Source organism: Falco rusticolus, chromosome 3 (assembly GCF_015220075.1).
Source record: "Falco rusticolus isolate bFalRus1 chromosome 3, bFalRus1.pri, whole genome shotgun sequence".
Taxonomy (NCBI): domain Eukaryota; kingdom Metazoa; phylum Chordata; class Aves; order Falconiformes; family Falconidae; genus Falco; species Falco rusticolus.
The window spans coordinates 52,275,198-52,294,851 of NC_051189.1; the positions used below are offsets into that span (position 1 = coordinate 52,275,198).

Genomic DNA, 19,654 nt, shown 5'->3' on the forward strand with positions numbered 1-19,654 from the left:
AGTCCAGCACCACCTACTTCATCAGCTACTTTGAAAATGCAGACCCACCCTCTACCGTATAACATCTATTGCTTATCTTTCAAAAACCTGCTCCACAGTAAAGTTTGTAGCAGTGACTCACAATGAGTCATAGGTGCCTCCCTACAGGCCAGTTTAATGTGCCTAAGTCCCTGAGATTTAGATCGCAGTCTTTCTCACGGCTTCTTCCTGGGCAAGGGGCTCCTTGGTCACTGCTGAATATTCTGGATCCCATTCCCAAGTACCTCCCTCAGAAGAAGGGTCTCATCATGGGAGACTTTGTAAGCACCCAGTGCTACAAGACTGAGCATTGCCATGCTCTAAGTCCCACATGTGAGTCTAACCCAAAAATCCTTAATGCCCCCAACTCCACAGGCACACAACATTGACCACTGTATCAGGACCGTTTGTATATACACTCAACACTAAGTGTAAATATCAAACTACTGTTATTTTCAGGTCATATGCTTACGTCATTGAAGTAGTCTCTTAAAAATTCTTCATTCGTGGCTCCTGCTGCTCCCACTGCGACTCCTCCTCCAGCCACCACTGTCTTGCCTTCTAGACCTGCCATGCCTTCAGCCCTTCCAGCTGCCATGGCTCCATACTCCCCACCAGAAAGGAGATGTCTTTGCTCTTCCCATCTGTCCTTAGTAATAGTGGTGTGATGCTCTCTTATGTGAGAGGCAGAGCTGCTTCCTCCTGCTGCAGTTTCCTCTCCACTCATTCCTGCTGCTGCTGTCACTTCACTGGTTGCTCCTTTCGAGTTCCCTGATGCAGTGGGTGGGATGAAGCTTTGCACTGGCTACATAAACAACACAAATTAGGATGTGACATGAAAGCTGTGCTGTCTAGCACACGGAACTCACCAAACCAGCAGTGGGGCTGGGTGGGACCTGGGAGGGTGCTGTCTTACAACTTGCTTGAATTCGCACCTATACATGTTGCTGCAAAAAGGCCTCCTGAAAGAGGGTGCAGCTTCCACAACTGCATTCCCAAGAAGGATCATGGAAATGTTTCCATAGATCACTGCTTTCTTTAAACTCAAAGGCTTGGGAGCGAAAGCTGGGAAAAAAAAAACAAACCAAAAACCCACACCAAAAAAGGGCTTGCAAAACTCCAGGGAGCTCAGCTGTTCCAAGAAAGACTCTGCCCAGCTTTTCTCAGACACAAAGCAAGGGAGTGTGCACTGCCTCTATGGTGCTGCCTGGCTCTTTCTTCTTTTCTAGAAGTTTGGCTTCCCTGTTAATTGTCTTTTAACAAGAATTTGGTGTGATCATTAGCCCTAAATCAGTCTTTTACCTTACTTCTGTTTCTTTGTTATTGTGCAGAAGCATGTCAGTGTCATGCCCTTATTTTTCAAAAATGGGTTTTTCTGCAGTTTTGCACTTTCTGCCCTTTTTTTTTTTTCTTTTCAGTTAACAATTTCCTCTGTTTAAGAAGGCAAATACACAGGGAAGTAATATAAAATGCAGCCTGAAACTCTGAACTAATGAAGAGAAGCTAAGCTGTATAACCCATGCCTTCCCTGCTTCACCATACTCCCAAAGGGGTGCAGAACATTCCAGGCTTGCAAATGCAAATGCTTCAGTCTTTACAGTAAGGATGCTTTCCCCACATTCCTATCTTCTGCTCAGATACCATCAATATTTGCTTGATTGCCTTCCCTTTACTTTGGGATTTAAACATTATGGTTGTTTTTTCTAGAGCTGCTGATGGAATTCATTGTCCATGCATCCTTCGCTGAGCCTCACAGGGTTAATTTTAATTAATATTCATGTGCGGTTAAAATCTGCTGTACAAGTTTGAAACATCAGCCTGTAATGTGGAAGAGGTGCCAAGTGCCAAACCGAACACTTGGATAGAAATCAAAGCGAAATGCTCTTAGGGATACATGCCTTCTCCTCGGGAGCTGCTCCTTCACTGTTCCACTGATGCAATGTTGCTTCACTGTAGTCCGGTATTGCAGCAAATCCCTTTGCTCCTGATCCGCAGGGACACAGCAGCAGTAACAGTGGGACAACTACAAGGAAACAGAAGTTTACTATTAACTATGTGATTATTAGGGTCAAAGCACGCTAATAGCCAATACCAAAGTTTGGCCAGTGCCCACACCAAAATTTATCTTTAATGAGCTAATGATCAGTATGAGAGCTAATAAAGACTGAAGACAGGCTCCCAAATATTCAAGGTATTTCTTAAAAACATATGCCAGGTTGGTTTCCTAGAGAGTAAACTGACAATTAACCCATCAGAGCCTCAGCCCTGCAGATGATCATGCATGTAATGTAGCTATACTTCTACCGAAGATCTCATATACCAAACCCAAGCCCTAAATTTCACTGTACAACCTCAGCATTTCTAACTCCTCCTGCTAATGACATGGTGTCATGTAAATTTCACCTCACTACTCCTATGACATGCCTAGGGCACTGCCTGGGGAACTTAAAAACATCCAGTTTCAGGAGCACAGCATATTTATGGGGCATGAACTTTGTTTTGCCACAACTAGATTGCTACCAGTACAAGCAATAAACTACTGCAGTTCTAAATGCGCTGCTGGTGCATGACTGTACCCTAACTCCAAGCATTCTTCTCTTCTTTTCGAACTTCTGTTCTGTCTCACTAAAGAGCAATGTCATACATTGCTCAGAGCAAGGCACCAGACCTGGGTCTGCAGTGAGGGAGAAAGAAGTGGAGAAAATGCCGTGGTTTGAGTGGGAAGAGTTAGGTTCACATGACAAGATGTGAGAACACAGAAAGGGTTCCTCACTGCTTCCCCACGTGTTATTTAGAGCACCATAAACAAATATTAAAGTTGTACATATTGACTTTAAAATGCACTGCTTGAAATCCTTTGAGGGTGAAGCGCTGATGTGACTAAAATTAGTTGGGGATTTGCCGTGACTTCACACAGACTAGGAGTTTACACAGAATATATCAAGATGATAAAACCTGAAAGCCAGACTGTTTCATTCCTGATGCCTTACAGATCATATTTACAGTGCTTCCAAGATAATATGAAACAATTACTTACGCAGTAGAAGTAAAAAAGCCAAGATGATTAGCGCAACTGCTCCTGGTCCCAGACCCACCGACTTATTGCCAATATATTTCTCTTTGCATACACCATCATCTGCACACTTGCAAACTGTCAGTTGCAGAGACTGTGCCTGAGCACAGCTGAACCCTTGGAAATCCTTTATTAAGATGCGAACTTCAGTTCTTCCCAGCTTCAGGTTTTGTGGTACCAACTGTATGCTGGTGCCTGAGGCAGAGGAGGCGGTTAAAGAAAAACAAAAGACAAGAAATGAGTGGAGAGAAAGTTGACTCCTGTAAACTAAGGGAAATAAAACCACAGCCTCCCAAGACCCCTCCAGTTAAATGCAGCCAGTGCAATGGAGTGAAGTTTAATCAGCTGCTGCTACAGTGTACGTGCTCTTATTTTTATCATGTAATTCATGCTGGTAACAAAGCAGCTGTGCTCACTTGCGGTCTCAGATAATTGTGAAGAGTTTCACATCACCAGAGACATCATGGAAGACAGCCCAACCGCCTATGTAGTGTTAACCTACACATCATCCAGGTAGGTAAAGGCTGAATCCACAATAAAACAGCTTCAGTCCTTAGGAGATTAATCTGTCGTAGGCCACAGGCAGAGACTGGGGAGCCAGCGTATCACCTGCTCCTGTGGCCGTGTCACATCAAGGACACAACTAGGCAAGAGATGCCCAGATGATGTTCCCAGCTGGGGAACACCACCCTGTTTGGAAGAGTTGTGACTTCTACAATTGCTACTAGTCCGGCTGCAAATGGGGTGAGGAAAGCTAAGAAGATTCCTTCTTGGTCCTAAACCTGGCCATTATGATGACTGCCGATCGCTTTGCAGTGTTTGCTGTAGTATTACGGAGGACAGAATAATGAGTCTGAAGTGCTTTCTGGTACCTTCGGTCTACCTGAAGCATTTCCTTCAAGCATTTCCCAGGCTTACAGGAACAGAAATGTAAGAAGAAAATGCTGATCTCATTTTGAAATACTCATTAAAATTATTTATGATTTCTGAATTATTTCTGTTCCTACTGTGCTGGACAGTCTTGGAAAGTTTACACTGTTTCCCCTTTTCAAGGCCCACTGTGCAGACAGATTTATTTATTTATAAGTTGGTTATGTTACTGGCTACAGTTACTCTAAATCTGCAAGCTCAGTTTTAACAAAAACATCCTCCATCACTGCATTCTTTTTCTGGAAAGATGGGAATGGCTTGATCACAGCATTACCCATGAAATCATCATCACCACATACGCATCATCAAACTGCACAAATATGGTCCAACTGAGCGAAGGCAACAAGGCCCAGAAGACACGACTGTGCTTTTATAGCATTAGAGAGAAGAGAGCAGAACACAAGTGATGTGTCTTCATGCCTAACTCCATATATACAGGTTGTTTTGGTCTGTATCAGCCAAACGGTCAGTTTGACTGGAATTAACAAATCACAACACTAGGACTCCGAAGAACTGAAAGTAATTAAAAATACATTTTCTTACCATTTCTGGATGCAATAACCCAATTTTTTGCCGTCCCTTCTGGCTCATCAATGACAGCAAAGCTGAAGGGATCACTGTTTGGGTAACTGTCCAAATCATTAGCTGTAACATCAACTAATTTTGCATCTGAACACACAGTCTGCACAGGGTTCACAAGAACTGGGCAGTTATCATTCTCATCTTTAACTTGAATAATGACTGTGCCGGTGACCGTTTTCTTCGGAACATCTAAGATTTTAAATATGAAAAGTTAAATTTATTTGTGCAAAACAATCATCTTAAAATAAAGAATTGAATATTTTCCAATCCACAAACATTGCTGAAATAAGTTGAAAGAGCTCTCTCTGGAGCTTGTGGGAGCACTATTTAATTCCTAATGTTGATAAACATATTGAAAAAGTTCTTCTGAAGGTAAGCTGTTTTACTATTTTACTTTTTTTTTCTTTAAAAAAAAAAGTATTTCCTATGTGTGGTTACACAGTAACGTGCAGATTATAAAAGAAGAATTCTAATTAGTTACACAAAAAGTTCAGGGAGTCTTTCCGGGTTATCATTCAAGAAAACTCAGTACTCTGAAGGCTGCCAATTAGCATGCTGAGATACTGGCAATTTCTATCTTGACAAGGGATGTTCTTATCAGACTTGGTCTTCGCAAAACTTTTATAGAAGTTCACTTCCATCTAGTCAAAGAAACGAAACAGGCACCTTGGGAACTCTTTCCAAGGTTCATCCTATTTCAGTGTAAGCCTGGGTCTCTCCTCTAAATACAGAGCCTATGGGAAACTGCACTAGGTAACTAACTTTTAGGCAGTTAAAGATAGGGAGGTTAAACCTAGAAAGGCAGCGTAAACCCTACATAAACCAATTAGCGTGAAAACAAAACCCTTGCAACTTACCAGTAGTTATACCCAACATGGTGATAGTGTAGGTACCATTTACTACATAAGACGATTCATAATCAAGTTTATTGGCAAGTTGGATTTCCCCCGTGACTGAGTTGATTGTGATCCAGTTTGCTGTATCTCTTCCTTTCATGTATCTGATTAAAATCACATACAAAGATGTACACATTTATAATGAAGAAAGCAATCATCAGCGGAAAAAGCAGCTTCACAGTTTACTCTTCGTTTAATAGAACAGACAAAATCCCTAGATCTGAGGTCTGACACTCCTGCCACTGGAATTGGTTTCAGCTATAAACCTAAGATTATAAACCTACCCTGAACGCTGAAACCTGACTTTCCCTCTAGAGCCAGGATTTATGTGCGGAGGCATTATAAAAAGTCGACTCGGAGTGAGACTGGAGCAGGAAAGGGAGCTGTGCTCTTGGTCATCGTCCTCTTCCTCTCCATCCCTGTTCACCGCAAAAGCTCAGCAGCAGCCACCCAGGAGAGACTGTATTACAGGTGTGGGGGAGAGGGGTCCACCAGTGGGTACACACCTCAGCTGGTCTGCACCATTTGCAAAAGCTACAGTGGTGGTTCGACGCCATTTTATCTGAAGAGCTACGATTTGAAAGCTAAACACACACACACAGATTTATGTGCTTCACAACCTTTCTGTCCGATCACTACATGTTTCTGAATATTTCTTCCTAAAGTTTCTGCAGATGATGAAATCAGATGAGTAAATTACTGTCAAAATTAAACATGCATGACACAAGCATGGACAACTTCAGCCCAAACACTCATGTCTCACCACATACAACAAAACAAGTAGGATTTTCACCTCAGCTATTTTCTGCATAATAGAATATTGAAGATGATGATCATTATGTTGTTTTAGGTGTAAAATATGCACAGTAGAAAATTACTGCCTTTGAAATTATTTCAGTTCAATATACACACTTTTACAATAAGATGTGATTTCTGACATACTCAGTTATGATGGTTATAATAAGATTCTTACGTAATGTTCTGTGCTATTTTTCCAGTGTCTTCATCATAGGCTTGGTACTGTCCAATAACCTGGTTTATCTGCAGTTTCTCACTTGCTTCAATAATTTTTGTGCCACCAGGGAACACAGGGCCTTCCCGCACATTAACCACATTAACTCTGACTGGAATTGTTTGTACTTTGTAACTGTGTTTAATTGACTTGTGGAACTCTGCTTTGTTTGTAACAACAATGCCCAAGTCCAGGCTTTGCATTTTTTCATAATCCAGCTCCTGCAGCAATAAAAAAACCCAACAAAAACACTCAGAATTTGACAGAATCTGATATCTACACAATATTCATGCATTTAATATTTAAATAATCCTATTTAAATAATACTGTAGCATCCCTATTTAAATATTTAGGATGCCACAGTGCAAAGAACTGTCAGTTAACATGTTACCAGAGTATATAATACTTGAAACTCTTTAGAAGTACATAAGGAAGACTTCTCATTTTTAATGGATGGCACCATAGGGATGTCTTTATAATACTGAATTTAAACTAATTTAAGGTAGGTACAATGAGTCCTACCCATCTATTCTGTCCCTACCTTCAGTGAACTGGTGCTCAATATTACTTGCCTCTTCCATTTGTATGGTTTTTTTAAAACCAATTAATTTACTTAATAACGCTTATCAATCTTTTACAGTTATCAGTTTTCTGATACCAAAACCAGAGGGGAAAAAAAAGAAAAAAAATACTCAGGACACTCCGCATTTTCAGTTCTTGTGGACCGAAGGGGAGTGAAATTCATAAAATAAAGAATTCCATTTATGGAAAATATTTTCATAATTTCAATTTATGGAAATTAATAAAAGTCTGTTGCCCATGGCTCACGGAGTAGGTGTTGTCTGCAATGTTATCTGTGGCCATGGCAAATAAATTTAAACTGAGATCAGTAAGGAGAGCAAAAATATGGGAAACTTTACAGCATTTTATTAGCACTGTTGCTCAAACAACAGGGAAACTCGGGGCTTCTGCCCCACTAGATATATTTGAGATCACACAGAAAGTAAATGGTAAAGCTGGAAAAAAATAATGATTTTGCACAGAATTACTGAATACACCAACAAAGAGTATGCCAAAGGAGGAGCGTCCACCATGTAAATTTATAGTTTACATACTGACTGAATATAAATAGCTTGTATGGCAGCTTAAAGGGAATAAATTACTCTAATATTTAAAGATGAGTCTCTAAAGGATATACTAACCTTCACAAGAGTCAAAATTCCTTCATTTGTTTGGGTATCCGTTACTATACGAAAAAAGCCACCTTCATTGCCAGAAACAAATGAAAAGTTTGCCAGCCAGTTATCAGAAAACTCTTCATCTTTGTCAAATACTTTTATTCGCAGAATTTCCACGTTTGCTCTGTTTTCTTCAATGCTTCCTTCAAACTGCAATCAAAAAACATTCTTCTTCATAAAGATGTAATGATTTACTTCATTCCACCCGTGCAAGAAAGTTTGCAGAACCTCGTTATTAAGCAATGGGATACCAACAGGTGTAATAACATGCCAAATACTGTGATAAATGTACTTACTGCACGATTTTCAACAACAGGCAGATTGTCATTGACATCCAAAATCTTGATTTCTAAAGAACATGTTGCAGCATTCCCACCTAATCCACCACCACGGTCTTTTGCTTCCACCACCAAAGAATAGCTACTTTGTGTCTGCCATGATAAGAAAACAAACGTGTTTAAACCAGCCTAGTTTTTCTTCACTGTGTTATCTTTACTACATTTCGCTGATCCCTCTCATGGTCAATTTTAACTCCTCTCTGGCTAGAAGCAGTTCTCACACACAACTACCTTGACAGGCTCTGCTGGAGTAGAGCCAAGGCTTTGAAAAGGATTTGAGACTTTCACAAAGAAGTTAACCTGTACTTACATGGCAAATGAAAAAATTTCAGTGTCCATAAACGGGGACAGGACCAGTGCTACCTGCGTGTCAGGACAGGGCTAAAGGCAGAAGACGTTCCCCACAGCTAACATCCAGATCACCATCTGCTGGCCAGTGAAAATTCAAAGCAAGCACAGGCAAAGCTGCTGGCAATATGTGGCTTTCAACGCTGTTTCACAGTGGCACCCATCCTAACTCTTTGCACCTCGATTTGCATAGCAGGCCACAGAAATCTAGATGCAATCAGCAGCTTTGCAGACGGTGATCTGCGTTGTCTTTGCCATATGCTCTCCAGCAAAAAGAAATAACCCCTCGCTTCACGCAACTGCTGCCCTGGCTGCATGGAAGGGACTGAAAGCAACGACATCAGGCTGGCGCTGTGCTAGGGGCTGGCTGGTGCTGTACTAGGCTGCTGTTGTGACAGGGGGAATACAACCCTGATCCCATCACATTCTCCCTCCTCGGCCCTCCCCTCCAACTCCTGAAAAACATGCATCAGCCAGACAAGGTTTTAAACCCAAGGGAGGCGAAGGAAACAGAGGGCCAGCTCTTCACTCTGGCAGGTAAGGCTGAAGGTGACACAACAGGCATCAGAAGACCACTGTTAACAGATTAGAAGTGGCAGGGTGTTTTTACCTCTCTGTCAAGGTTTATTTTTGCTACTTGAACCTCGCCAGTATCCTTATTCACACTGAATGCAGCGCTAGGGCTTTGGGAAATGATCTTGAAAGCAATTTTGGAATTTAGGTTATTTGGTTCATCTGCATCTGTTGCATTTATCCTCATTACAATTGTACCTGCAAAAAGCAAAAAAACCCACCAGTATTTGTTTACACTGCCATCCTCTGGTAAGTGTTTTTACTGTAACGTCAAAGGTAAGGGCATGTTGTCAGATGCACTGCACAGTTTTCTGACGCTCTTGCCTTTATTTATTTAATTAATAAACTTGAAGAAGCATTCCTGGAATCCAAACAGTACGTGTAAAAACCAATTGTATCCACATATCTGTAACTCAGAATTCAATGCACCAGAATTAAAAAACAGGTTGAATTCTTTCAAAAATTCTGACAGAAAACTGTAGACATCATTCAGAGAAGAAAGAAAAAGTTTTTGAACAAGCTGCATTTCCCTCACACATTATTATTCTAAAGAGAGCACTACTAACTCTTCCACCTGAACAGTATTAAAACAACTGCTTTGTATTGACGCCCTCTAACAGCTTCACTCAAAATACACAGCGGACTCCAATGTGCAATCCTGTCATAATTCATGGCACAGGTTTTGTTCTTTGGGAAATGGTCTAGCTCAGTGCCCAGTGCTAGAGTTAGAATATTAGGTGGAATTCAGGCAAAGCGCAATGACCATACGGTGGCCACTGACCTGAAAGAGAGCTGAGGGAACTCAATACCTCACCCAAGTGCACGGTCAAGAATTTGTTTCCTCAGTTTATTGTGATATGGAAACGGACACAATGTCAGGTATTTATAAGATTGTTTTATTACAGCTTTTACCTTCTGGAAAACAATCTGTTGCTCTTTTGTCTATTGACATCAATAGGAAAACGGCCACTAACTTGTCGAGGGTTAGGTCATGGCCATATGTGCTTGACAGTGAAGTACCTCTCCGGCCCATACATAAAGCAGGGCTTTTCATGAGCATGGCAGAGTGGAGTCCCTCCCAGACAGCTGGGATTGCTAGCCCAGAAGGTAGACTGCATTTCCCATGCAATTCCTGCTGAAGGGCTCTGGTTCCTGGATTTGTGGTCGCTTTGACAGCAAACCAAAGGTGCCATAAGAGGAAGTGTTGTCCCCTGCTGCATTTATGTAGATGCTTTCCCTTAATGACACCGCACGGCTTAAGCCTGAATAAGAACATACATTCACATGTGGATAACCTGACCTATGCAAACAAGAGATCACATCCTTGTTAATGCAGATATGCTGCTGGAAAGATTATATTCACTTGTGCCCTTGCATGTGTGGGAAAAACTAAATAAAAAAACCAATTTAAAAGCAGCATTACCTGTTTCACTTAATTCTTCAACTGAACCAACAAAAACTTCCTGTGCAAACACCGGAGCATTGTCATTTATATCCACAATTTTAATTGGGAGGTCTATTGGCTCTTCCAGTTTTGCTCCAGTCTTATCTAGTGCATGACCTCTGAGCTGAAATAATACAGACAGAAACAATAAGCAAATCCAATGAGTGACTGTAATATATATAAATACATATGCAAAATAGAAATATATAGAAACATGTATGTAACAAACACTAAGCATATATAATATGCTTACAAATACAAGCATGCATACACACACAAATATCCAGAAGCATTATTTGAACAAAATAAATAAAAAATGGATAGAAGAGCACCTATAAGGAAAAAAGTTACTATTCAACTCACAAACAGCATTGGAGTCTTTTCTCTGTCAACCCTTCCCGTGATGTTCAAGTCTCCAGTCTTTCCATTGATAACAAATAATCCGTAAGGGGGTTCTGTTACTCCTTGACCAGATATAGTATAAGTTACCACTATCCCTTTATCTTCAAGATCAGAATGTATCTAGCAGAAATATAACAGATAAAATAGCATTTGGTAAATAAAACCACATTTTAAAATGCAACACAAATATTTTTGCAATTTTTGTAATAAACAAAGAAAAAATAAATAGTAAGCACATTTCCCTGCACTCTTTTGAGTGTGGTGATGTTGAGATGAATGCGGAATGAGCTGCATGTTCTGTTTGAGGATCTATTGCAGGGAGACAAGGAACATGATGGACAGCACAACAGTTGGGAACCATGGAGTGGAGAGATCTGTGGCAGAAGAAAATTGGGACTCCTTGGACAAAGAGAGTGGGATAGGGCACAAGTATGAGGAAAGGTTGGACGACCACTGTGATAAGGTGAAAAGCTCGAGTGAGGGAAGCAGGAGGAAAATGATGGGGGCAAACAAAATGTGGAGAAAGATCAAGAGAGAAAAATAATCTGAAACAATAAATTGAGCAGGGGAGACTGAAGTTACTTGAGCAAAGCCTAGAAATAAAGTATGACAAATTTTTAAGGGAGATTAGCCCTAAGCTAGCGAACGTGACCAGGACTGAGGAAGTGATAGGGTGGAGGAAAAAAGGTCAGACCTGGAGAGGAACAGATAGAAGAGGCTACATAGACTACAGACTATACTCTTCCTCTGCTGTCAGCAAATACCTGAAGCATCTGGAAAAGCACATGTGCGTTGTGCCAGTATCACCACCAAGGGCCAGCCCAGGCAGAGGGTAACAGCCTGCTCCATCTGCAGTTACTTTATATGCTGACGTGACAGGTGTGGTGAATTCTGGTTTCAGCACTGGTTCTGAACTAAATGAGTATTGTTCTTGCACAAAGGGTGATACCTTGGTTATTTTTAGCTGTTTCCTAAGAAGTGAGGCATATGTAAATGTGCTCCATGTACACCCTTCTGCCCAGTCACCACCAGCAGTTCTGGTACCCACTTCCTAAGTTCAACCACAGCCAAGTAGGGGTGGTGGAGTGAGAAAAGTATCTTTGTATTGCATTTCCAAAAGTTTTATGAAAACTGGTGGCTGGGAAACGATGAGACACTGAGCCAAATCAGGCTGCAGGAGTAACCCATCTGCTGAAGGAAGGAAACAGAAGGAAATGTGTCAATCTTCAACTGACATTCAATAGTCCTTTAAAATTAAAGAAATATCTGTGCGTGTGTTTAGGGCAGCCATAACCTCATTCTACATTTTCATCTTTATTTTTATCTCTTTTCTGGGCTTACTCTAGCGATTGGATTCATATAGGAATTGTCCTCCTCTTCCCGTATGAAAGCTGGAGGGACTGTCCATTCTCGCTTCTGTCTGATTAGGCTGTTGGGATGAGACAATATGCCACTCATGCCATTTTGATTATAAACCTGTGAAAAAACAAAGTTGCATGTCAGCGTTACATTTAGCCATTTCAGATGAATGCTTTAGTGCTGCTGTAGCCCAGATGTCTGAATAGCTTTTGCTCTTTCAATAGCCAGTAGCTTCAAAATCATGGAGCAGCATTAGCCTTCCGAGCCACAATCTAAGAACTATATGCTCCTCAAGCTGATTGAGGAGGAAAACTACACTAGTCTTTTCATTGAGACAGAATTAGGTAAGACAGGCTTCAAATACCTGAGCAAGTTCCCATGACCGGGGTGGGTGAAATTACACCTGTTCTGGAAGATTTGAGTGCTTGTCATCAGATGCGGGAAGAAGTTTTGCACTAAGGCTGTTTTGAACCACCATCACTGCCTGTTTACCAACCCACCAATACTGCCTTGTACTCAATCTTCTCTCTCAAACACAATACATGAAACAGCCGGCCTCCATTCAACACATCCACTGCCTCTGCTACCCTTGCTCAATTAGCTCTCATTATCACTGGGCGTGACAGCCTTCACTTTTCTGTCCAGCTTCGTCCCTAATGTGTCTGTTGATTTCCAGATTCACATTTGGAAATGTTTTCGATTAACATATTCCATAAAACAGTAGTCGATTTCATTTATAGAGTTAAAAAAAAGAGATATCTGCAAACTTAATATTTTAGAGGAAGTTTCTCAAGTTGAATGCCACTCAGTTTGATGGATGTAAGAATCTATTCACTTACATTTCAGCTTTTAGTTCATTATTCATTACACATCTTCAATGCTTCAGAAAATGGTAAAACTCAAGATATTTATCAACTGAAGTATGCCACGCCTTTGACACTTTGCTCAGAGAACCCTTCTTCAGGCACTGATAAAGACAAGCAGTTTTTCATTATTTCCTACCTTCACATAGAATCCATTTCCATAATTCAAACAGATCTGCAATGGAAGTTATATAAACATTATTAATTCTATGCCACTTCAGCAGTACTAAAACTTAACTGACATGACCTCCCTCATAAAAACAGCAAACCCATCAGGAAGAGGGCATCTGAACGTCTATCATTTAATATTTACTATTTACCCGTAATAACTTCTGAAAAATTCATCCATAGCCATCCACATTAAAAACATACACTACAATTATAAAATTACTAAGTTTTGCACTCTCCTGGCAGGAAAAGGATAATAAGCAATTGACACCTCCCTCCCCCAATAATTGCAGGCTTTATAGTAATTTTTAATCAACCATTTTTCAGTGCTGAATAATGCTTCACTATTCCAAAACAATGGGAATTTGCCATCAATTGAAGTAAGTGCTGGTTGCCAGCAGCGCTCTGAAGAATCCCCTTCTTCTGGGCAAATCACAGATTATACAGGCTGTGGTGGGTTACCGACCGCATCAGCAAACAAAACAAGTTAAATAACGTTTAAAAGCAAGAACTAATCAAAACATCTGCTGAAGTTTACATGACAGAAGCAGCGTTCTACTTGGCACCTTGCTGGGAGGACAAATGGCACACATACATCCCTTACTTAAGGCAGAGGCCCATGCATGCTAGCAGGCAGCTCATGCTTGCTCTGACAAAACCTTACACGCCAGCATTCAGTATTGGGACTGCACATCTCTCCATGCACCAGGACAGCCCAGGACAGCTCTGCATGCCTTTAGACACCTCAGTTAGGTGCCTCATCCTAGCTGGAAGGAACTGGAACCTCTGCCAAACCACCAGAGACCCTGTGTTTACACCCACTCTTCAGGCACCACAGACTCTGCAAGCGACACCCCACCCCCCCCCAACAATGCAAAAATGTAGGCACTGGGATGCAACAACAACATGTAGGTTATTACATATGAAACCAACAAATAGAGCTTTTGAGCTTTGTACAGGTAGAGAATACTGTTATGTTCTCGAAACTATTACATCTACCTACATTTCGCAACTTAGGGAATTCTAATTTTTTTTTAATACTAATGCCTAAGGCAAAGCAGGCTCATAAAAGGTAATTTCCTACTGAATTACATCAGGGAGTATTTCTTTATGTTCTCTCTGACTGATTTCTAGACTATTGACTGGCCTCTCCCTAATTCATCCCTCTGACTCAGCCTTGATTGCTGCATTGATGACAGCTTTTTTTTTTTTTTTAAAAAAAGATGTTTATCTTTTCCCCATACAATGCAGTGGAAGGTGTTGGAAGAATGTAGCAGAAATTGAGCAATGTAGCAGACGGCTGCTGAAACTTGCCCAACAAAACTGTTCTTCAAATGGGAATTTTCCCCATGTAAATATTCTGAAGGCAAAAATCAGCAAGCACTGAGTTCCCTAATGGTTATGTGCTGTGAGGGATACAATCTTATTACTTGTACGGATTTTTAAAATTTATTTTTATGATTAATGACATTGTACCAGCAAGAGTGACAGGAAAATTTTGGTTTACAGTCAAGGTTTTACAACAGAACCTGCAACTCTTGCAAGGTGAATAGTTGTCCTGATGTCTTCATGAACATCCTTATTTGTTCTTACTGGTAAACTGAAGGGAAAAGTGTTTCTGTCTCAATACTGAACAAGGACAAGAGGCACAAGGTGAGAAGTTTCTTTGTATTGGAAATAGGAGAACCACAGTATAAACAGAAGTGCCTAAAATTCAAGAATAAGGAGGTCTTCCACTGAGTGAAAGTGGAGAAAATCCTATTAGTCATTGTAAACAGAAAGTCTTTCATTAAGACAGTTAAAAGTAAGTATTGCTCTGTTTGCTTAGCAGCAAAGCAGCCTTAAAACTCTTACTGCTAAAACAGTAAAAATACTTTTGCTCTTACACTTTTTAATCTATAGTCCACAGGTAATCTCATAAGGGATTTCTAAGACATCTACAAACAGCGCCTAAAAATGGTGAGTTTATTTACAAGGTGCATACATGTGTAACAAATACATAAAAGGATCCTGCATTTTTACAGACAATTTGTAAAGGTTCCAAAAATGTGGAAAAGCACTTTTCAATGACATTTTCTTCAAGGAAAAGTCACATATCCAACAGCTGTTGCATTCTGAATCCACCTCCTCCCCCTCCCCCCCCCCCCCCCTTTTTTTTAATTTCCTAGAGCTGCCTTCTGTTAAATGGCTTGGTAAGAGTAGGAAAGCCCTGTTCATCATTTCATGTGGATCATAGCCTTGGCACAAAAAATACATCTGTTGATAACACAGAGCTGAGAAAGCATTGTCAGAAGAAAACTGGATGGTTACAGAAAATGAGGTAGAAAACCTGAGGCCTGAAGTAATAAAAATGGAATGAAATACTACAGGAAAGCAGCAGGAATAGGCAAGAGGGCAAGGGAAAGCAAGGAGTGACTACAAGGCTGCTCTTGCCCAAATCCATGTTCATGTGTAGTCAGGAAGTGACTAAGGAAGAGATTTTGAACACCCATCTTAGCTTTGTACTGTGAAGATGAAGACTGAGTAAGCAAGAAGGTATGTGTCTGTATTTGCTACACAACAAAACAGTAAGTCCTAGTAACCTTGTCTTTCACATATGCTGTGTGTCAGGAGATTTGGATCCTGCACCTCATGTGAGTCAGTTTGGTGTTGACGACAGTGGGCAAGCGAAGATCTTCCACACTTAAGAGAAGCAGGCTGAAGGGACCATCCAAGATCATCTACTAGTCCATCTCCCCAGGGCCAGGGCAAACTACATCTTCCTGATGACCTGTTCTTAAAAACAAGGGATGGAAGTTCCACAGCCTCACTAGCTAACTTGAGGCAGTGCCTAGACAGTGTTACAGATGGGAAGTCTTTGTTAATTTTTATCCTAATTTTATTATGCTAATTTTTAGCTCTTTGCAAGTTGATCATATTGCTGTTTGGATGAGATTCAGTTTCAGATGAAGGCACACAAAATCACTTATCTAAATGAACGCTAAAAGCTTAAACTTCCATGATAATCAACAGAAATACAGACAATACCAACAAAGAAATTGTAGAGCAGTTCAACTTGCCCCAGAGCCAGCCCACATCTATTTCTCTCTGAGCCCCTGACTGTAGCCATGTCTAGTTTGTAAGCCCAACATGAGAGGATTTGTAGAGCAAAGCAGTTGCTGCTGAGAGCCCAACACTACACAACCTGTGTTTTGTGGCTTTTGCTTCAGACTAGAATTAGCCTGGTCCCACAGACCAAATACCCACGAGCAGATGGATGCATCTCCCAGGGCAGTTTCACCCAGGAGGGATCAGATCCAGACACTGCAGATTTGCTTCGAAAGCACAATGTGATCCAACCAGACAGGTGCACTCTGCATCCACTGCATCCCCACTTACCAAAACAGAAACTCAAACACCTTTATTGAGATGTCTTAACCTTTCCCTCTTTGCCATATTGATAACGCTCTTACTGAACAGTGTTAATTCAGGTTTTGTCACAATTAACCCTTTATGTATCTGAAAACTCATCATGGGTCTTTCTCACTCGCGCCCCCGCCCTGCTTCTCAGTTCTTTAATCTCACTTCAAGAATCAGAAAACAGGATTTCCTGAATTTAGACTGTATTTTTGGCTTTCCTCTAGACTCTCCTGGGCAGAACAACTTTTTCTAAAGTCCAGTGTCCAAACTAATACAACACTTTAGTTCAATAGGATGGATAAAATACTAGATCTCACGTATCTCCCACCATATCTCACTGTAGCACAGTCCCTGTCCTGTCATCCCCCACTCCCCCACCCCCCTTTTTTTGGAACAATATTAATTTGTTGAATCAATGTACAGATACTTGTAAATATTTTTACCATGTTTCAACATGTTACTGGTGATAGAAGCTAGGCTGCTTTGAATTATCTCACCTTTGCTCTTTATAAAATTAAACATGTTTTTGTGGTTTGGTTTTTTTTTTTTTTTAATTTAGCATGTTTCTGTTAATTTTGAAAAGTAATTGCTACTGCCTCTGACATTACAATAGTGATCCAATGTATTGTGGACTGAATTTCATCATACCTAGCCAAAGTCTAACATCCCAAACATCAAGGAAATACAATCTGAGAATATGTTCAGAGAATAAAATCAGTTTTGCTACTTGGGTAGTAAGATTCATACATCTCTGTCAACTCCTCTTTCACTCAAATGTAAGAAGCATTCTAGGATTTCACCTCTTGAAGACGTGATGTCCACCCCCTTCAGAAATGACGGAGAAACCTCCCAGTCTAATAATCCTCGATAGCTGTGCCTGCCCGGCAGGCCCATGGCTCTGGGTGTGTGCCCTGAACACATGCCAAGTCAAGCCCGAGCCCAGCCCTGCAGGAGCACTGCCATCCGGCACACCCGGACATCCCTGGAAAAGGGTCAGAGGCAGGGACCTGGGGAAAGCTGCCACAACCTCTGCGAGGTACCTGGGGACAACAATACAGGGATGCAGGCTGAAGGCAGGGAGGGAGCACAGATGATGAAGACACACTTCCAGGAAAAACAAGGAAAGGAAGAAAAAGTTCTCGATGCTTCTAAGGTAGAAGATGTTTGGGAAGACACTACTTCTAGACTGATTTTGTTTTTCAAGAGTTTCTTAAGGTTTTGACTTTATCAGTACCATCCTTGCATGTCATAAAATAGAAATGACCCCAATCTGATGCTCTCAAACAAGCAACTAGATTTTCTGTCACATGAATGGCTTTGTCCAGATCAGGGAGATGAAAAACCAAACCAACCAAACAAAAAAGGCAAAACCCAGCACTGCCTCTCCTGACATCACTCAGCTAATATTCTGTGTGACAATGAGGCATTCAGGCACCAAACTGAGCTCACTCTTAGTATACTGTACCCTGCCACAGCTTTAGCTGAGACTGAGGATGATCAGGTTTGAGAAAAATAATTTTCCTCTTTTCTTCAGGCAAAACCAACAGCACCCTGTGCCCGTGCAAGCCCACCAAAATGGATGATGTTGTGGCTTCAGGTATTACAGAAAAAATCAGTGAAAACTTTTGTACAAGTAGCATTCCGCATGTTCCCCATGGCTCTTTTGGGCAAAACCTTTCCAACCAAACTCTAACGCCCAGCTTGCTGCAAAGAAGCGGGTGGCCTGTCGCTGGCCGACCCGCGGCCAACCAGAAGTCTACATCAAAGTTATCAGGCAACAGGTCTCCAGCTGACAAATCTGATGTAGCTGGATTCCGAGCCCAGGGAGCAAGTTTCCAACCTACAGCACCCGGCCGCTTGACCACGCAAGCGAGCCGCCGGCCGCCCGGCTCCCCGGCGGCTCCCCGGCGGCTCCCCGGCGGCTCCCCGGCGGCTCCCCGGCGGCTCCCCGGCGGCTCCCCGGCGGCTCCCCGGCGGCTCCCCGGCGGCTCCCCGGCGGCTCCCCGGCGGCTCCCCGGCGGCCTGGCCTCCAGCCCTGCCTTTGGCTGCGCCGCAGCCGCCCGGCTCCTGCAGGCGTTCCGCCAGCGTGGAACGGGGAAGGGCTAACGAACAGTGCGGCGGGTATGAAGGTAAAACGCCTAGAAACAGCCTGGAAACACCCTCCCGGATCAAATAAACCGGGCGCTGCGGTTGTGAAACTCTCCTTGCTTTTAGCCTGAGAAGGCGTTTCAGAGGATGGAAGGTCTAAAGGCTGTGGGCTAAAAAACGAGTGAGGGCAGGGAAGGAGAAAGCCTGAAGCGTCTTGGATTGTTAAGAATTTGGTATCATTTCTCTAAGGCGATAAAAACTTCCATTAAATCATACTTCATGATCCATTCTCCCTCCTGGCACTACTCCTTCAAAAAGGCAACGCGATTTCTTAACACAGATAACACGCTGAACACGAAGACGGCAGCAGCCCGAACGCTTCACCGCGTTCCTGTTCCCCCTGGCGTCTCCCGAAGCCCCACCCATCCCGGGTACCGCTCCAGCCGCCTCTTCCTCCCTTCACCCGCCCTCGGACAGCGAGCGGCGATGGCTTCGATGGCTTTCGCCCGCTCGCAAAGCGAGGGAGAAACCCCGTCCCCAGCACCGGCGGCGGAGGGCAGCCAAGGCCCGACGGGACGGGCCCCCCCGCGCTCGCACTCCAGCCCCCCGCGGCGCCGGGGCCGGGCGGTGCCGCCGCTCCCTCCCGCACCGTTCGCGCCGCACGGCGGCGCTTCCCCCCGCCCGCTCGGGGGGACCCCCGCGGCCAGGCGCGCCCCGTCCGGGCCCCGACTCACCAGCAGCACCAGCAGCCGCCCCGCCGCGGCGGCGCCCCGCGACATGGCCACCGCCTTCTCCGCGCCTTGCCCGGCACGGGGTCCCCTGCTCGGGCCGCCCACGAGGGGAAATGGCGGCGGCACGTCGAGGGGCGCACAAGTAGCCGCGGGTGGGTGGAGTGTGCCGGGCGGAGGCAGGTGGCGCTCGGC

At 42.9% G+C, this 19,654-nt stretch overlaps 1 protein-coding gene across 2 annotated transcripts in view; it reads right to left on the reverse strand.

The window, feature by feature from the left end:
• LOC119144331 (desmoglein-2-like) overlaps window positions 1–19,635 on the reverse strand; it is a 24,039-nt gene extending 4,404 nt beyond the window's left edge. The window contains exons 1-14 of one of the 2 annotated variants that reach the window (XM_037379562.1): window positions 19,466–19,635; window positions 13,216–13,251; window positions 12,196–12,330; window positions 10,816–10,974; window positions 10,432–10,576; window positions 9,046–9,206; window positions 8,046–8,180; window positions 7,714–7,899; window positions 6,473–6,732; window positions 5,461–5,603; window positions 4,565–4,792; window positions 3,056–3,286; window positions 1,917–2,041; window positions 491–823 (exon numbers count right to left, since the gene is read on the reverse strand). In XM_037379562.1, the coding sequence (XP_037235459.1) occupies window positions 491–823; window positions 1,917–2,041; window positions 3,056–3,286; window positions 4,565–4,792; window positions 5,461–5,603; window positions 6,473–6,732; window positions 7,714–7,899; window positions 8,046–8,180; window positions 9,046–9,206; window positions 10,432–10,576; window positions 10,816–10,974; window positions 12,196–12,330; window positions 13,216–13,251; window positions 19,466–19,510 (2,322 nt within the window). In that variant the 5' untranslated portion in view covers window positions 19,511–19,635. Of the gene's footprint in view, window positions 1–490; window positions 824–1,916; window positions 2,042–3,055; window positions 3,287–4,564; window positions 4,793–5,460; window positions 5,604–6,472; window positions 6,733–7,713; window positions 7,900–8,045; window positions 8,181–9,045; window positions 9,207–10,431; window positions 10,577–10,815; window positions 10,975–12,195; window positions 12,331–13,052; window positions 13,094–13,215; window positions 13,252–19,465 lie in introns of those variants that run through there. The other variant, XM_037379563.1, reaches the window with a different exon arrangement.
• Between the last annotated feature and the right edge of the window lie 19 nt (window positions 19,636–19,654).